Raw genomic sequence first — 17,257 nt, 5'->3', positions numbered from 1 at the left:
AAAATGAAAACGCAGCACACCGCTGTTCACGCTCACAGGTGATTTTATTGTTATAACGTTTAGCTTGAAATAAAACCACTTTGCTTTCTAACGCTAGACTATTTTACCCGAATACATCATCATGCATGATGGACTCGTCTCCCTGTCGCAGATGCCATGCCATGGTTGTCCTTAGTTAGAATATTTAATCTGGAGACAGGTGTTTTCTCCATCTCTTCAGCTATCATACTCTAATTCCACTGATTTCAAAACACGATCCTCCAGAAAGTGGAGAGCAACGCTTATGCAGCTACACTACACGACACTACACTACACATTAAGCCACATTCGACAGGATTACCAACACAGACTGACCAGCTAAAATAGACAGAAGCCTCATATTTCTGTGAAAAAAATCATTTAGAAAATGTTTAAAAGGCGTTAAATTGGCTCTCCGGTGTACTCATGACTTGCAACATACGCCTAGTTTCCTGAAACGGGTCACATTTATTAAAAATGTTCAAAAACTAAATCTTAACAAAAACCGAACCAACCTCAAAAAGCACTAATCGCTCAGCACAACCTTGCCCACATACAGTATGCCAGGGTCGGCATTGAGTTTGAATCGGGCACACTGCCTTTTGACTCATGGATGAATGTCTATTTTTTTATGCATTAATTCTGCGTGGTTGCACGGTTAAAACAGAAACAATTCAAATGATAATAGTTTAGTAATTAATTCGGAGTGGTTTAGGTTAGGGCCATGATTTGGGGAAGGCTTAAAACAAAATAACAAAATATGACATGCCCACGCATCATCTGTTTCCATAGTATTCTGCATGGTGATTTTAGGCTTCTGTGTGACTGCTCAGCCATGGAAACCCATTTCATGAAGCTCCCGACAAACAGTTATTGTGCTGACATTGCTTTCAGGGGCAATTTGGAACTCGGTAGTGCGTGCTGCAACCGAGGACAGCCAATCTTTACTCGCTAGGCGCTTCAGCACTCGGCAGTCAAGTTCTGTGAGCTTGTGTAGCCTACCACTGCGGCTGAGCCATTGTTGCTCCTATACGTTTCCACTTCACAATAAAAGCACCTACAGTTGACCGGGGCAGCTCTAGCAGGGCAGACATTTGAAGAAATGACTTGTTGGAAAGGTGGCATCCTATGAAGTTGCCACATTGAAAGTGACTGAGCTCTTCAGTAAGAACATTCTATTGCCAATATTTGTCTATGGAGATTGCATGGCTGTGTGCCCTTGATTTTATACACCTGTTGTGGCTGAAATTGCCAAATCCACTAATTTGAAGGGGTGTCCACATATGTTTGTAAATATAGTACATATATATAGCATTTAATATGTATTTTAAATTGGAAAAGAGATGTTAGGGGTGTGTACGTGAGGCGAAGTCTTGTGCAGGAGAGCAGAGTGTAGTAAACAGGCGCACTTTAATTGTGGTTCAAAAACGACAGCACATAAAAACATAAACGTGCCAAAAACACGGAACATAACAAAAGTATGGCACCTGACAATATCCACATAACAATTACAGACAAAGACATGGAGGGGAACAGAGGACTAAATACATGCAGTGTGATTATGGAATGAAAACCAGGTGTGTATGGAACAAGACAAAACAAATGGACATATGAAAGAAATGGAGCGGCGATAGCTAGAAAGCCGGTGACGCCGAACGCCGCCCGAACAAGGAGAGGAGCCGACTTTGGCGGTAGTCGTGACAAGAGACCTACGTCTCCATATGTCTACACTGTAAAAAATAATCGTTAAATTAACTAAACATGGAAAGAAAGAGAACTACTCTTTTTCAGGGACTCACAAGGCTTATTTGAATGTCCTGATGCAGCATAAAAAAATTATCTGATTGGTCAAATTATAGTTTTGACTTAAATTTGCTTAAAAATCTATGGCAAGACATCAAAATGGTTGTCAAGCCATGATCCCCAACACCTTGACAGAGCTTGAAGAATTTTGAAAAGAATAATAGGCAAATATTGCACAATACCAGGTGTGCAAAGCTCTTATGAGGTTTACCCAAGAAGACACAGCTGTAATCGCTGCGAAATATGTATTGACTCAAGAGGTGACTACTTATCGAACCAAGATATATTAGTGTTTTATTTGTCATTAGTCAAAAAAATACACGGAAAAAAATGTCCACTTTGACATTAGAGTATTTTGTGTAGATCGTTGACAAAAAAGACAAATCCATTTTAATCCCACTTTGTAACACCATCAAATGTGAAGAAATCCAAGGGAGGTGTAGACTTTCTATAGGCACTGTAATGTGGCAGTAAAGAAAGAACAGTGAACTTTGAACCTACATCGGAGCAGTTTGATTATTTTAGTACTACAATATATTCCCCACCAGAAAAGACAGATCTTGTAGAAATATACAAATGCAATCTGAGTGGGTGGTTGAGAGCTACTTTATGAATTATATTAGTCATATCATGTATTAATCATCTTATTTAACATTGCTCAAATTATTTTCAAAGCCTGGGGGAGAAGGATGCATGTATTGTTTGTATAATATAACAAAATGGTAGCTGTACTTACCATGATTATTATTTATGTGTATAAATTGCAAAATTAAATGTTGTTTTGTCCACATAATACTCTTCTACTAAGCTATATGGAATTTAGCTGTTTGATTTTTAATTTTAAGGCCCCTTGACTCACCCCCCACCCCAAAATAATTGTTGATGAAAAAAAAGTGTAAAAAATGCATTGAATAAGAGATTCACAACATGGAACAATAGATAGTCCCCAACAAAAATCCAACAGTGTCTGTCCTACATCTGAAATATGAGAAAGATCAGGAAAAATGTGTTATTTAAAAATATATATATACTTCTTTTTTTACTTGTATTTAACGACACATTTTTGGCAGTAAACAGTCTCCATATATACTGTACTTCCATAATTTTTTTCAACTGGTACCGGGGGACCTTCAGGTGAGTCTTGTAAGGCCTGTGGGCATCCTAGTGTACCACAACCGACATGTACATGTTCCTGAAAGTCCTTTGCACAGATGGGTCATATTATTGTGTATCCCAAACTGCTCAGACGCTACAGACAAAAGTTTGGAAATCGGCCGTACTGACTTCAGTCAAGTCCTAATACGCTTTTGGGGGTAGTAGAGCAAAAGGGAGTTTTTAGGCCAAACCGTTAGGAAGCTATAGACGATTTAGTGAGAAGACCGATTTTCGGGATGTCTCATGGTCTGACAAATGCTGGTCTAGCTCTGTCACCTTTCACCGCAGATGCGGAAGTGTGACACAGGCGGAGGAGGTGGATTGAGATGCATCCAATGCAAAAATATATATCTCTAGCTTAATTTAGGGCTAGGCGTCCCTAGCCGGTGAAACTGGAGGGCACGCAATTCAAATAAATAATCATAAATATTATGGATATTATACATTTAGGTACAGTTGAAGTCGGAAGTTTACACACACCTAGGTTGGAGTCATTAAAACTCGTTTTTCAACCACCACACACATTTCTTGTTAACAAACTATAGTTTTGGCAAGTCGGTTAGGAAATCTAGTTTGTGCATGACACAAGTAATTTCTCCAACAATTGTTTACAGACATATTATTTCACTTATAATTCACTGTATCACAATTCCAGTTGGTCAGAAGTTTACACACATTAAATTGACTGTGCCTTTAAACAGCTTGGAAAATTCCAGAAAATGATGTCATGGCTTTAGAAGCTTCTGATAGGCCAATTTAAATAATTTGAGTCAATTGGAGGTGTCCCTGTGGATGTATTTCAAGGCCTACCTTTAAACTTAGTGCCTCTTTGCTTGACATCATGGAAAAATCTAAATAAATCAGCCAAGACCTCAGAAAACAAATTGTAAACCTCCACAAGTCTGGTTCATCCTTGGGAGCAATTTCCAAATGCCTGAAGGTACCACATTCATCTGTACAAACAATAGTACGCAAGTATAAACACTATGGGACGACGCAGCTGTCATGCCGCTCAGGAAGGAGACACGTTCTGTCTCCTAGAGATGAAAGTACTTTGGTGCGAAATGTGCATTTCAATCCCAGAACAACAGCAAAGGACGCTATGAAGATGCTGGAGGAAACAGGTACAAAAGTATCTATATCCACAGTAATACGAGTTCTATATCGACATAAGCTGAAAGGCCGCCCAGCAAGGAAGAAGCAACTGCTCCAAAACCGCCATAAAAAAGGCAGAACTGAAAAAGCGTGTGCGAGCAAGGATGCCTACAATCCTGACTCAGTTACACCAGCTCTGTCAGGAGGAATGGGCCAACATTCACCCACCTTATTGTGGGAAGCTTGTGGAAGGCTGTCCGAAACATTTGACCCAAGTTAAACAATTTAAAGGCAATGCTACCAAATACTAATTGTATGTATGTACACTTCTGACCCACTGGGAATGTGATGAAAGAAATAAATGCTGAAATAAATCCTTCTCTCTACTATTATTCTGACATTTCACATTCTTAAAATAAAGTGGTGATCCTAACTGACCTAAAAACAGGGAATTTTTACTTGGATTAAATGTCAGGAATTGTAAAATTTGTTTAAATATATTTGGCCAAGGTGCATGTAAACTACCAATTTCAAATGTACATATAGGTGTATTTTATCGGTTGAAAGCTTAAATTCGTGTTAATCTAATTGCACTGTCCAATTTACAGTAGCTATTACAGTGGAAACATGCCATGCTATTGTTTGAGGACGGCGCCCCACATCAAAATATTTTTCCACCGGCACAGGTTTCATAAATTCACAAATAGCAATGAAATATTCACTTGCTTTTTGAAAATCTTCCTCTGATTTGTCATCTAAAGGGTTCCAGCTATAACATGTAGTGTTGTTTTGTTAGATAAAATCCTTCTTTATATCCCAAAAAGTCTGTTTAGTTGGCGCCATCGATTTGAGTAATCCACTCGTTCAACATGCGGAGAAAGGAATGCGAAAATCTACCCCTAAACTTTGTTTCAACAAGTCAAAATACATTTCTATAAACTCCTCAGATACCCTAAAATGTAATCAAACTATAATATTTCTTACGGAAAGAAGTATGATTTTAGCAGGTGCATCCTGTCTTCATGGCGCCAGCAAACACGAATTTCCAAGACTGTGTCCCTGTACTAAAACAGATATTTCTAATTCGTTTTGGAAGTTACAAGCCTGAAATCTTGAATATAGACTGTTGACACCCTGTGGAGGCCATAGGAATTGCATTCAGGGAGTTAATTGTCAGTATGACCTTATATTTGCCATTCTAAGAGGATGGTCTCTCTCAACAACAACAAAAAACTCTGGTTGGTTTTTCTTTGGATTTTCTCCTACCATATCTGTTGTGTTATATTCTCCTACATCATTTTAACATTTCTACAAACTTGAAAACGTTTTCTTTCCAATGGCACCAATTATATGCATATCCTAGCTTCAGGGCCTGAGCAACAGGAAGTTTACTTTGGGCATGTCATTCAGATGGAAATTGAGAAAAAAAGAGGCCTAGCCCTAAGAAGGTTTAAACTAACACATTTTTTATGGGGATTTTCAAAATTATGCTAATTAGATTATCACGGGGGCGAGGACATCGACCTTAGGGGGTAGTAGGGACCTGTTTAGCACTACACCAAATGTTAGAATGAATATCCGGATATTTCTCACACAAAATTAGGGAAAATACTAATACTAGTAATTTCAGAACACCAGGGTCATGGTTACCTAACTCTGCTGTAGTGTACACACTCAAAAAATAGATACAAGTTTTGTTATGCTTATTTAATAATTCACAAGGCAAAGAGTGTATAACAAAAGTTTTAAAGCTGTTTGGCCATCATCAAACAATAGACTAATGAGTTGAGGTGTTGCTCTGGATTTTTTCAAAGTTTGTTGTGTCAGCTGACCTGTAAAATTATGTCCACAATTTGTAGTATCTTCAAAGTCAATGTGTACCTGTAGACTATGGCAACATCACTGTGGTTTTTATGAAGTCATTACTGTATACAATATCAGGATGTTTAACGAACGTTTTATGTACACAATGTCAACCATTCAGAATTCAATAATTTTGTAGACAGACACCTTATTTTACATCAATATTCTTACTGCATGTAGAACACTATACATGGTTGTGAAATCAAATCACATCAAAGTAAAAATGTTCACTACTTGCCAGAGTTCAGCTATCCAGAATCATGCTACACTGAGGCGGAACAAGATACGTTCCACTGCACCAGGGTACAGAGAGGGATGAAAACAGAGATGCTTTCAAATCTACCGCATTTCACAAAGTCATCCCATGTTTGCTCCATGCATCATTATATCACCTTGTAAAATAAATATAATTTTGGACATGATCTCTGTTTTCTTTGTCTTTACATTAGTAAACGCTGCATTAGACAACGGATAAAACAGATGACTCAATCACAATGACATTTTAGGTTGAATTGGGGAGAGATGATGCCTATCTCTTTTGGTTTTGTTGCTCATACTTGCTGTAACAAGTCTGATCTTTCTGGGCCAGTAGTCCCTAAATGATCTATTAATGTATAGCCTACCTAATGTATTGCCAAATTTAAGGAGCAGGGAGGTTGAAACTTGGTCTTGTTGGGGAAGGTTCCTTGTTCCTTGTCAGTCATTTGCTTATTGGTGCAATCAGAAAATATCTTTAAGTAAATCAATCAAACCTTTATTAATGCAATTGCAGACAGATGTTGACAACGGGAAGATAGCACACGTTTTTCCGAGTAAGTTCTGCAACATAAAAAAGGTCAAAGTTGCTTTAATATGCTTGCAGTCAACCCCTAGTGATGTATCTGCCTACGTCAACACCTTCTACCAAGCCCTTGCATATACAGTTATACAAACCTGCAGGAGAGAATACTAGTTCCAGTGTTTTCTAATGGCTCAGCAGCAATTCTCCGCTCCCGTGTGGCTTACAGTGATATGCTTGACTTGTCTCTTATCTCTTTCACTCCCCTGCAGGGTTCTGTGTCTATTAATCTCTTTTAGGCTCGAGGCTCTTTCTCACAGACACCCTGTTTTGACTGCAATAACTCACAAATCTCTCAGACCATTTCTAATAAGAGGCAGAGACTAGAAAAGAACCGTGGAACAGTATTTAAACCTTATTAATGCATATATTGCTAATCTTTGGTCCAGCACCCTATAAATGTAGTGGGGAGGGGTCTTATAGCCATTCCCCTTCTATTAATACAACATAAGCATAATCAATTATTATAATAGATCAATCATTTGGTGCAGCCCCTATCATGACCCCAAGGTGACCCCGTCAGCCTCAAGTGGATCTTCCAGCAAGACAATAACCCCAAACACAAATCATAATCCACAAAGAAATGGTGGATTGACCACAAAATCAACATTATGCAATGGCCATCTCAGTCTCTGAACTTGAACCCGATTGAAAACCTGTGGTTTGAATTGAAGGGGGCAGTCCATAAGAGCAAACAAAGGATGTCAAGGATCTGGAAAGATTCTGTATGGAGGAATGGTCTAGCATCCCTCCCATTGTGTTTTATATTTTAGGATTAGGCTCAGTGCCATTATCCTCACATGAGGACGATGCTGGAGTATTGAATACATTTTTACCCCTATCTTTTTTTAGATGTTTTTGTATTACAAAAATCGACTTCTGAGCAATTGTATTAGTTTAAAATAATATAAAGTTAACTTTTTTAGCATACAATATTGCTCAGTATTTGTACTTTATTTATATACAGACTTTTTTTGCCCATCTTTATCAAGGGTGACAATAATTTAGGACCCGACTGTAGTAGAATATGATTTACACTTCAGTGGAGGATGTTATTGTGATCAAATATCAAATATCGACATATACAGTATTTCAACATTGATACAACTGAGTGGTATTGATTAGGATTTCAAGTAACATTTTCAATTGACATTTGTAAGTGTTTAATTAGATGTGTGCATTTAAATGTATGTCTTACAATTTTTTGTTAGTGTCTCAGTTATAATGAGCTTTTGGAAGAAACGGAGGGCCGATTACACCCCCATTCACATCAACGGTGAACCTCGGTGTCCACATCACTAACAACCTATCATGGTCCAAACACACCAACACAGTCGTGAGGAGGACACGACAACGCCTCTTCCCCCTCGGGAGCACAAACTAATTTGGCATGGGCCCTCAGATCCCCAAAAGTTATACAGCTGCACCAGTGAGCGCATCTTGACTGGCTGCATCACCGCTTGGTACGACAACTGCTTGGCGTTCGACCACAAAGCGCTACAGAGGGTAGTGTGGATAGCCCAGTACATCACTGGAGCCGAGCTCCCTGCCATCCAGGACCTCTACAGCAGGCGGTGTCAGAGGAAGGCCCTAAAAATTGTCAAATACTCCGGCTACCCAAGTCATCGACTATTCTCTCTGCTACCGCACGGCGAGCAGTACCGGAGTGTCAAGTCTGGGACCAAAAAGGTTCCTGAACTCCTACCTCCAAGCCGTAAGACTGCTGAACAGCCTTTTTTTTATGCACTGACTCTCTTGCACAGGCTCTATGCGCACTCACTGGACTCTACCTGCACACACTACACTGACACTCCAACACATACACAAACACACACACACACATGCATATTGATCCCACACACACAAACTCCTTCACACTCTTCAAATATACTGCTGCTACTCTGTTTATTTATCCTGATTGCCTAGTAATTTTTACCCCGGCCTACATGTACATACTGTATTACCTCAATTACCTAAACTCCATCGTACCCCTGCACGTTGACTCGATACTGGTACTCCTTGTATATAGTCTCATTATTGTTGTTTTACTATGTAAATATTTCAGATTTTTTTTCTTTATAACTCTGCTTTGTTGGCAAAGGGCTCATGAGTAAAAAAAATCATGGTAAAGTCCACACCTGTTGTGTTCGACACGTGACAAATAAAATTGGATTTGATTAAACTGACTATTTTTTATTCAGTCATGTCTAACATGATTATTATTGTGGGAAGTTTGCACCTTTGTCATCTACAATCATTTAATTGTGAAGGGAACTTGGTCGAATGCAGGGCTAAATACAGCAAAGAATGTGTTAGAGCAAGATGACACGTCAGCAAAACTGTACAGATGTACTCCTGAATCAGCATCATAAAAGGAAAGAATCTGTCTGTCACAATCTAAGAACACTCCCAGTGTTTCCAGGTTTTCATTTCCAGATAATTGTGTTGGAGGGTCTGTAGAGACACAATAACCGTTTCCATTTTTATAGCGAAGAACCCAGAAACCATTCCCAGGGTTTAAGGGGACAATAGCCTTGTTAATCTGGGCTGCGTCTGTGGTGGTTACCCCAACATACCATGGCTGTGTACACTTTGAATCCACCACCACTTCCCAGTATATCTGTCCTGAGCTGAATTTGTTCTCACTAAGGACAAAGTGAGCTGTGGAAGCTTGATCTCCTTCTTTTTTACAATGAACCATCTTTTTACTGCTAGACACAAATTGCGAAGAGTGAGCAGTCAGCGGGTCCAAAGTGACGTCCACTAAGAGAAGAGAACAGGATTTAAAATCACACATTCACTTACATGGTTACTCATTGGATTGTGTTATATGACTACACCTGCTATGTGTAGTATGCTAACACTATGTGCAGTGCCTTCAGAAAGTGTTCACACCCCATGACTTTTTCCACATGTGTTACAGCATATGTCAAATAGATTAAATTGAAATGTTTTGTCACTATTTTACACACAACACCCCATAATGTCGCAGTAGAATTATGTTTTTTGACATGTTTACAAATGTAAAAAAAAAAAAAAAAAATGAAAAGCTGATCTGTCTTGAGTCAATGAGTATTGGGGTGGCAGGGTAGCCTAGTGGTTAGAGCGTTGGACCAGTAACTGGAAGGTTGCGAGTTCAAACCCCCGAGCTGACAAGGTACAAATCTGTCGTTCTGCCCCTGAACAGGCAGTTAACCCACTGTTCCCAGGCCATCATTGAAAATAAGAATTTGTTCTTAACTGACTTGCCTGGTTAAATAAAGGTAAAAAAAAAATAAAATAAAATTCAACCCCTTTGTTATATGGCAAGCCTGAATAAGTTCAGGAGTAAACATTTGCTTAACAAGTCACAGAAGTTGCATGGATTTTTGAATGACTACCTCATCTCTGTACCCCACACGCACAATTATCTGTAAGGTCCCTCAGTCAAGCAGTGGATTTCACACACAGATCCAACCACAAAGACCACGGCGGCTCTCCAATTCACCTGTACAGGCGTCCTTCCTAACTCAGTTTCCTAAGAGGAAGGAAACAGCTCATGGATGTCACCATGAGGCCCATGGTGACTTTAAAACAGTTAAAGTTTAACGGCTGTGATAGGAGAAAACTGGGGGTGGAGCAACAACATTATAGTTACTCCACAATACTAACCTAATTGACAGAGTGAAACCTGTACACAATATAAAATATTCCAAAACATCCATCACGTTTGCAACAATGCACTGAAGTAATACTGCAAAAAAGAATAAGACAAAGCAATTCACTTTTTTTCCCTCATGAATACAAAGTGCTAGATTTGAGATAAATCCAATACATTTGCTGAGTACCACTTCATATTTTCAAGCATGGTGGTCGATGCATCATGTTATAGGGACTCTCGTAATCATTAAGGACTGGGGGGTTTTTCAGGATAAAAAAGAAACGTAATGGAGCTAAGCACAAGAAAAATCCTAGAGGAAAACCTGGGTCTGCTTTCCACCAGACACTGGGAGATGAATTCACCTCTCAGCAGGACAATAAGCTAAAACACAAGGCCAAATCTACACTGGAGTTGCTTACCAAGAAGACAGTGACTGGCCGAGTAAGTGGTTTTGACTTAAATCTGCCTGAAAACCGATGGCAAGACTTGACAATGGTTGTCTAGCAAGGAACAACAACACATTTGACAGAGGTTGAAGAATTTTGAAGAGAGTAATGTGAAAATATTGTACAATCCAGATGTGCAAAGCTCTTAGAGACTTACCCAGTAAGACTTACAACTGTAATCGCTGCCAAAGGTGATTCTAACATGTGTTGACTCAGGCCTGTGAATACTTACACTATATATACAAAAGTAGGTAGACACCCCTTCAAATCAGTGAATTCAGCTATTTCAGCCACGTTTGTTGTTGACAGGTGTATAAAATCGAGCACACAGCCATGCAATATCCATAGACAAACACTGGTAGTAGAATGGCCATGGTGAAGAGCTCAGTCACTTTCAACGTGGCACCGTTGTAGGATGCCACCTTTCCAACAAGTCAGTTTGTAAAATTTCTGCCCTACTAGAGCTGCCCCTGTCAACTGCAAGTGCTGTTATTGTGAAGTGAAATGACTAGGAGCAACACCGGCTCAGCCGCGAAGTGGTAGGCCATTCAAGCTCACAGAAAAGGACAGCCGAGTGCTGAAGCGTGTAGCGTATAAATCTGTAGTCGGCTGCAACACTCACTACTGAGTTCCAAGCTGCCTCTGGAAGCAACATCAGGACAAGAACTGTTTGTCGGGAGCTTCATGAAATGAAGGCTAAGATCACCATGCGCAATGCCAAGCGTCGGCTGGAGTGGTGTAAAGCTCACAGCCAATTGGACTCTGGAGCTGTGGAAATGAATTCTCTGGAGTGATGAATCACGCTTCACTATCTGGCAGTCCGACTGACAAATCTGTGTTTGGCAGATGCCAGGACAACGCTACCTTTCCCAATGCATATTGCCAACTGTAGTTTGGTGGAGGAGGAATAATGGTCTGTGGCTGTTTTTCATGGTTAAAGCTAGGCCGCTTAGATCCAGTGAAGGGTAAACTAAACGCTTCAATATACAATGACATTCTAGACGATTCTGTGCTTCCAATTTTGTGGCAACAGTTTGGGGAAGGCTCTTTCCTGTTTCAGCATGACAATGCCCCAGTGCACAAAGCGATGTCTATACAGAAAAGGTTTGTCGAGATCGGTGTGGAAGAACTTGACTGGCTTGCACAGAGCTCTGACCTCAACCCCACTGAACACCTTTGGGATTAATTGGAATTCCGAATGCGAGCAAGGCTTAATTGTCCAACATCAGTGCCCGACCTCACAAATGTTGCTAAAAGGAAATAGGCCGCCACAGCAATGTTCCAACATCTAGTGGAAAGCCTTCCCAGAAGAGTGGAGGCTGTTATAGCAGCAAAGGGGTGACCAACTCCATTTTAATGCCCATGTGTTTGGATTGAGATGTTTGACGAGTTGGTGTCCACATACTTTTGATCATGTAGTGTATGTACTAAATTACATATTTTTGTATTTCATTTTCAATACATTTGCAAAAACATTTGAAAACAGGTTTTCACTTTGTCATAATGGGGTAATGTGTGTAGATGGGTAAGAAAAACATATATGTAATCCATTTTAAATTCATGCTGTAACACAACAAAATGTGGAATAAAGGAATTAGTATTTATGTCTCCCCACTTCTAAAACCAAAGTAACAAAGAAACAAACCTGAATGACTGTGTATATAAGGTGCAATACTTGTTATTTCCGAATACCTCTGATTTAGCTAATAAGTACTTTGAGGGAAAATGGACTTGATATGATTGTACTATGTTGTTGTCTCACCTAGCTATCTTAAGATGAATGCACTAATTGTAAGTCGCTCTGGATAAGAGTTTCTGCTAAATAAATACAATTAACATCAACATCATCACAATATTACATCATTATAAGTATATAAATAATACTACATTCATTCATTTAAGGTTTGTATTTAATGCTTGATCCCTACAATAGTATTTGAAAGGTTCAAACGCAACACTTGTGGATGAAATTAGAATAAAAACTGACCGAAATATACATGTTAAAACATATATGGTCATCCTGAGTGATTTCAGAAAGCAGTGGGTGCTCTGCTGTACATACAGTAAGTAGTTAACTCATCTTGGTGTATGATTCTGTATGTTTGGGGGACGTGTAAATACTATGATCAGGGAAATTAGCTAAGTATTTTCCTTGGACTCGGGAGCACCCTGAAAAGCAGAGCCTAAATGCCAAGCGCAAATACTGTCATTCACACTTTATGTTTTTGAGTTCTCCGATCACTAATTAGTATCACAGCTGGATTTTTCATGACTTGATTTAATTGAAACAAATCAGTTGTGCACACCGTTAAATATTGGGAGTACAAAATGTCTCCTTACATGTGTACTCGGAAATATGCCCAGGCCTAGTCCCTAATTTTGAAAATTGGAATTGGGGAAGCTCTGGATGATGTGAGATGGTTCATCAACCTGAAAATTGACTGTGTGTCTGGAGAAACTGTAATCCATAGTTCAGTTTTCATTAAACAGCCACTACAAATTTCAGCTAACTTTATCCACCGCTAGCTAACAATCAATGGATGTGAAAGGGCAATTGTGAAATATATTTTAACCTGGCCAAATCAACTGAAATCAAACTATATTGTTTTGATGTTAATATAAGATCATTAGACTTTAAAAAAAAAAATACATTGCACTTGTTTGTTAGCTAGCGGTGGCTAAAGTTAGCTGAATTCTTTCAATTTCATGCCCAAATCAACCTGATGACAGAGATTGTGTAGCTCAATGGCATGGTTTTGAAGTTGAAGTCTGCCATGGAATGAAATAATACCATCTTGTTAATATACCTGTTTTTTTGTTCCAGACGAAGAGTCCAATTAGAGTGAAGATTACTAGTAGATTGATGAACAGTAATGTCATGAAGGCCCCAAGGCTCCAATGTCCTGTAGAAAGGATGGATAAATCCTTTCAACTTTAAGAGAACATTCAGCGCCTTGCATAAGTATTTACACCCTTACACTTTTTATTCAACATGGAATTACATTTGATTTAATTGTTTAAAAAAAATTATAATAATACAAATAAACATTTATAATTGTTACCATCTACAAAAAAAATACACTGTAATGTCTGAGGGGGGTGAAAACGTTCGTACTTAAAAAAAATAAAAATAAAAATGTAGGGGGTATATCAGCTTTAATATTTTAAGTGTTCAAGTGGGAAGGATTACATTAGGAAGAAGTCCAAAAAACAGACTATCTGAGCAGAATTTGTAATAATGACTTCAGAAACCCTATTGCAACGGTGTTATACCTGTCCTGACGAAGACCCTTGTCGAGTTGAAATGTTGTACTTCTTTCATTAAACACAGATTTTCATTGTTTAACCCTTGTCTGTCTTACCCTTTATCATTTCATACATTTTAATTTGCATACTGCCATGTTGGTACAAGTTCACCTGGAAAGCCAGTCAGCCAGCCAAGGTAAAAGTACATTTGAACTTGAATTTACATAAGGTGCTACATTGAGTGAACCGACTGAAAGAGTTCAATATTGAGATATTAAATGTTAAGGTATTGATAACCTTTTCTGAGACATTCACCTTCCATTGGAGCTCTTGGCATGACTCTGCTCTCTCTCCTCTCCCCAGACAGAGCGACTGTACAGGAGAGCCAATCTGAGTCTGATGGAGAATACAGCAGCCAGCTACTGACACTCACCAAGCCCTGAGGATCTGAAACAGAAAGAGAGGCAGGTATACCCACAGCCATTAATTATATGGGAAAGATACACATGATCAGATACAGGCACCCCCCCCCCCCCCCCCCCCCAACACACACACACACACACGCACACACACACACACACACACACAGTTGTAGATAGCCTTCTTCAGACTGATTTGGCATGTGTAGTGATTCTACAAGTAATTACCAGAGGTGTTGAGTACTTGTTCATATCTGATCTCTGTCCCCTCTTTGTTTCTCCAGGTGAGTTTAGGTTGTGGTGACCAGCCCTCTGATGAACAGGTGACGTTCACCTGACCTCCTCCTCCTCCTGCTTCAGCAACAGAGAGAACTGGTTCACTACCTGTTACTAATGGACAGATAAAAGGGGAGGGTGAGGACAAGCTATGATCATAGATTATTGGAATAGACTACTGTATCTCATGCATCACATTTTCCTGTGAATTATCATTTTAAAAAAAGATGCAAGATCATTTCTGCTACAATATTGTGAGTATTACGCAGGGTTGAGTGAATTGCATTGGCATTTCAGTCAATTCAGGAAGTACAGTGACATTCCTATTCTCTTCAATGATTTTCAATTAGGAAAATTTGGAATTGGAATTTGGTTTACTTTCTGGAAATGAATTGGAATTGACCCAAACCCTGGTATTACAGTATTTTTGGGGAAAGTTGTAGTTTTGTGGACAGACCAAAAATGTCATCCCGTGTTGAAGTAGTAGTTCACCCAAATTACAAAATTACACATTGGTTTCCTTACCCTGAAATCTGTCTATGGACAAGCTAAGACAGCAATCAATGCTTTGGTTTTGTATACCTGGCTACTGTCACCAAATGCAAACTCTTTAGCAATTATGGCCTATTAACCAATGCAAGTGAAGGAAACCAATCTGTAATTTGGGTGAACTATCCATTAAGTAGGACTGTCCCCAATTACTTACCATTCACTGTGAGGAGTACAATGGCTTTTTCATACCACTGTTCACTGCTAACATAGCACACATACTCCCCCCTGTCTGCCAGTGTGACCCTCTCCAGTGTCAGGGACACATTCCCTCTCTCCAGCCCCCCAGTTAGAGACACCCTGCCCTTGTACCGGGGGTCCACAGGGGCCTCGTGGATCTTGTGATCTTTGTACAACAAGGCAGTTGAGTCAAAGTCTTTGGCCCTGTACCAGCGCACCTCCAATGGCTCCGCATTGAAGAGAGGTGAAAGTTCACAAGATAAAGAAACGGAGGAGTTCAACCAGGTCATGATTGGACCGTGTGGGACCGACAAGGTGAAGATTTCTGGGGTAAGAGAGAGAGAGTGTGAGTGAGAGAGAGAGAGACTAATTTTCTTACTCAAGGAAATTGAAGGATAATATTTTTCTATTTATGAAGTTGAGACAGTTATGTAGAAAAAAATAGAATATTTTGCAGAAAACTAATAGCATATGCTCACCAGGACTTTGGACTATGATGGGAACGGTGAGAGCTGCCAGTATCATCACCCTCAAAGACAAACCTGTGTTGAAGATCAGTGTGATGATATTATAATCATAACAGGGTATGCTGGAGTAAGGAGTGGAGTAAGAAATCATGTCCTCTCTATTCATGGAATTTCTATCTGCAATTTCTATCTGCTGGCCCAGACAGCATCCCTAGCCGTGTCCTCAGAGCATGTGCAGACCAACTGGCTGGAGAGTTTACCGACATATTCAATCTCTCCCTATCCCAGTCTGCTGTCCCCACTTGCTTCAAGATGTCCATAATTGTTCCTGTACCCAAGAAAGCAAAGGTAACTGAACTAAATGACTATTGCCCTTTAGCACTCACTTCTGTCATCATGAAGTGCTTTGAGAGGATAGTTAAGGATCATATCACCTCAACCTTACCGGACACCCTAGAATCACTTCAATTTGCTTTCCGCCCCAATAGATCTACAGACGATTCAATTGCCATCGCACTGCACACTGCCCTATCCCATCTGGACAAGAGGAATACCTATGTAAGAATGATGTTCATTGACTATAGCTCAGAATTCAACACCACAGTACTCTCCAACCTCATCATTAAGCTCGGGGCCCTGGGTCTGAACCCCGCCCTGTGCAACTGCATCCTGGCTTTCCTGACGGGCCGCCCCCCATGTGGTGAAGGTAGGAAACAAAACTTTGCTGATGCTCAACACAGGTGTCTCACAAGGGTGGGTGCTCAGCCCTCTCCTGTACTCTTTTTTTCACCCATGACTGCATGGCCATGCACGCCTCCAACTCAATCATCAAGTTTGCAGATGACACAACAGTAATAGGCCTGATGATCAACAATGATGAGACTACAGGGCCCTGGGAGAGTGGTGCCAGGAAAATAACCTCTCACTCAACGTCAACAAAACAGGGGCAAACTACCTGCCCTCCAGGACACCTACAGCACCAGATGTCACAAAAAGAGCAAAAAGATAAATCAAGGACATCAACCACCTGAGCCACGGCCTGTTCACCCCCCTATCATCCAGAAGGCGAGGTCAGGACAGGTGCATCAAAGTTGGGACAGAGAGACTGAAAAACAGCTTCTATCTCAAAGCCATCAGACTGTTAAATAGCCATCACTAGCCGGCTACCATCCGGTTACTCAACCCTGCACCTTAGAGGCTGCTGCCCCATATACATAGACATGAAATCACTGGCCACTTTAATAATGGAAAACTAGTCACTT

At 40.0% G+C, this 17,257-nt stretch overlaps 1 protein-coding gene across 1 annotated transcript; it reads right to left on the bottom strand.

Annotated features, from left to right (window-relative positions):
* Positions 1–8,905: 8,905 nt before the first annotated feature.
* Positions 8,906–16,146, bottom strand: LOC149980099 (butyrophilin subfamily 1 member A1-like). Its single transcript, XM_090188537.1, has 5 exons — positions 16,008–16,146; positions 15,506–15,853; positions 14,752–14,913; positions 14,420–14,551; positions 8,906–9,535 (listed from the first exon to the last, which is right to left on the bottom strand). The coding sequence occupies exons 1-5, from the start codon at positions 16,144–16,146 to the stop codon at positions 9,027–9,029; spliced, it is 1,290 nt and encodes a 429-aa protein (XP_090044663.1). The 3' UTR covers positions 8,906–9,026.
* Between the last annotated feature and the right edge of the window lie 1,111 nt (positions 16,147–17,257).

The sequence above is a fragment of the Oncorhynchus mykiss genome, chromosome 10, assembly GCF_057628025.1.
Source record: "Oncorhynchus mykiss isolate SJ-2025 chromosome 10, ASM5762802v1, whole genome shotgun sequence".
NCBI lineage: Eukaryota > Metazoa > Chordata > Actinopteri > Salmoniformes > Salmonidae > Oncorhynchus > Oncorhynchus mykiss.
This window is presented reverse-complemented; position numbering and strand designations above follow the sequence as displayed.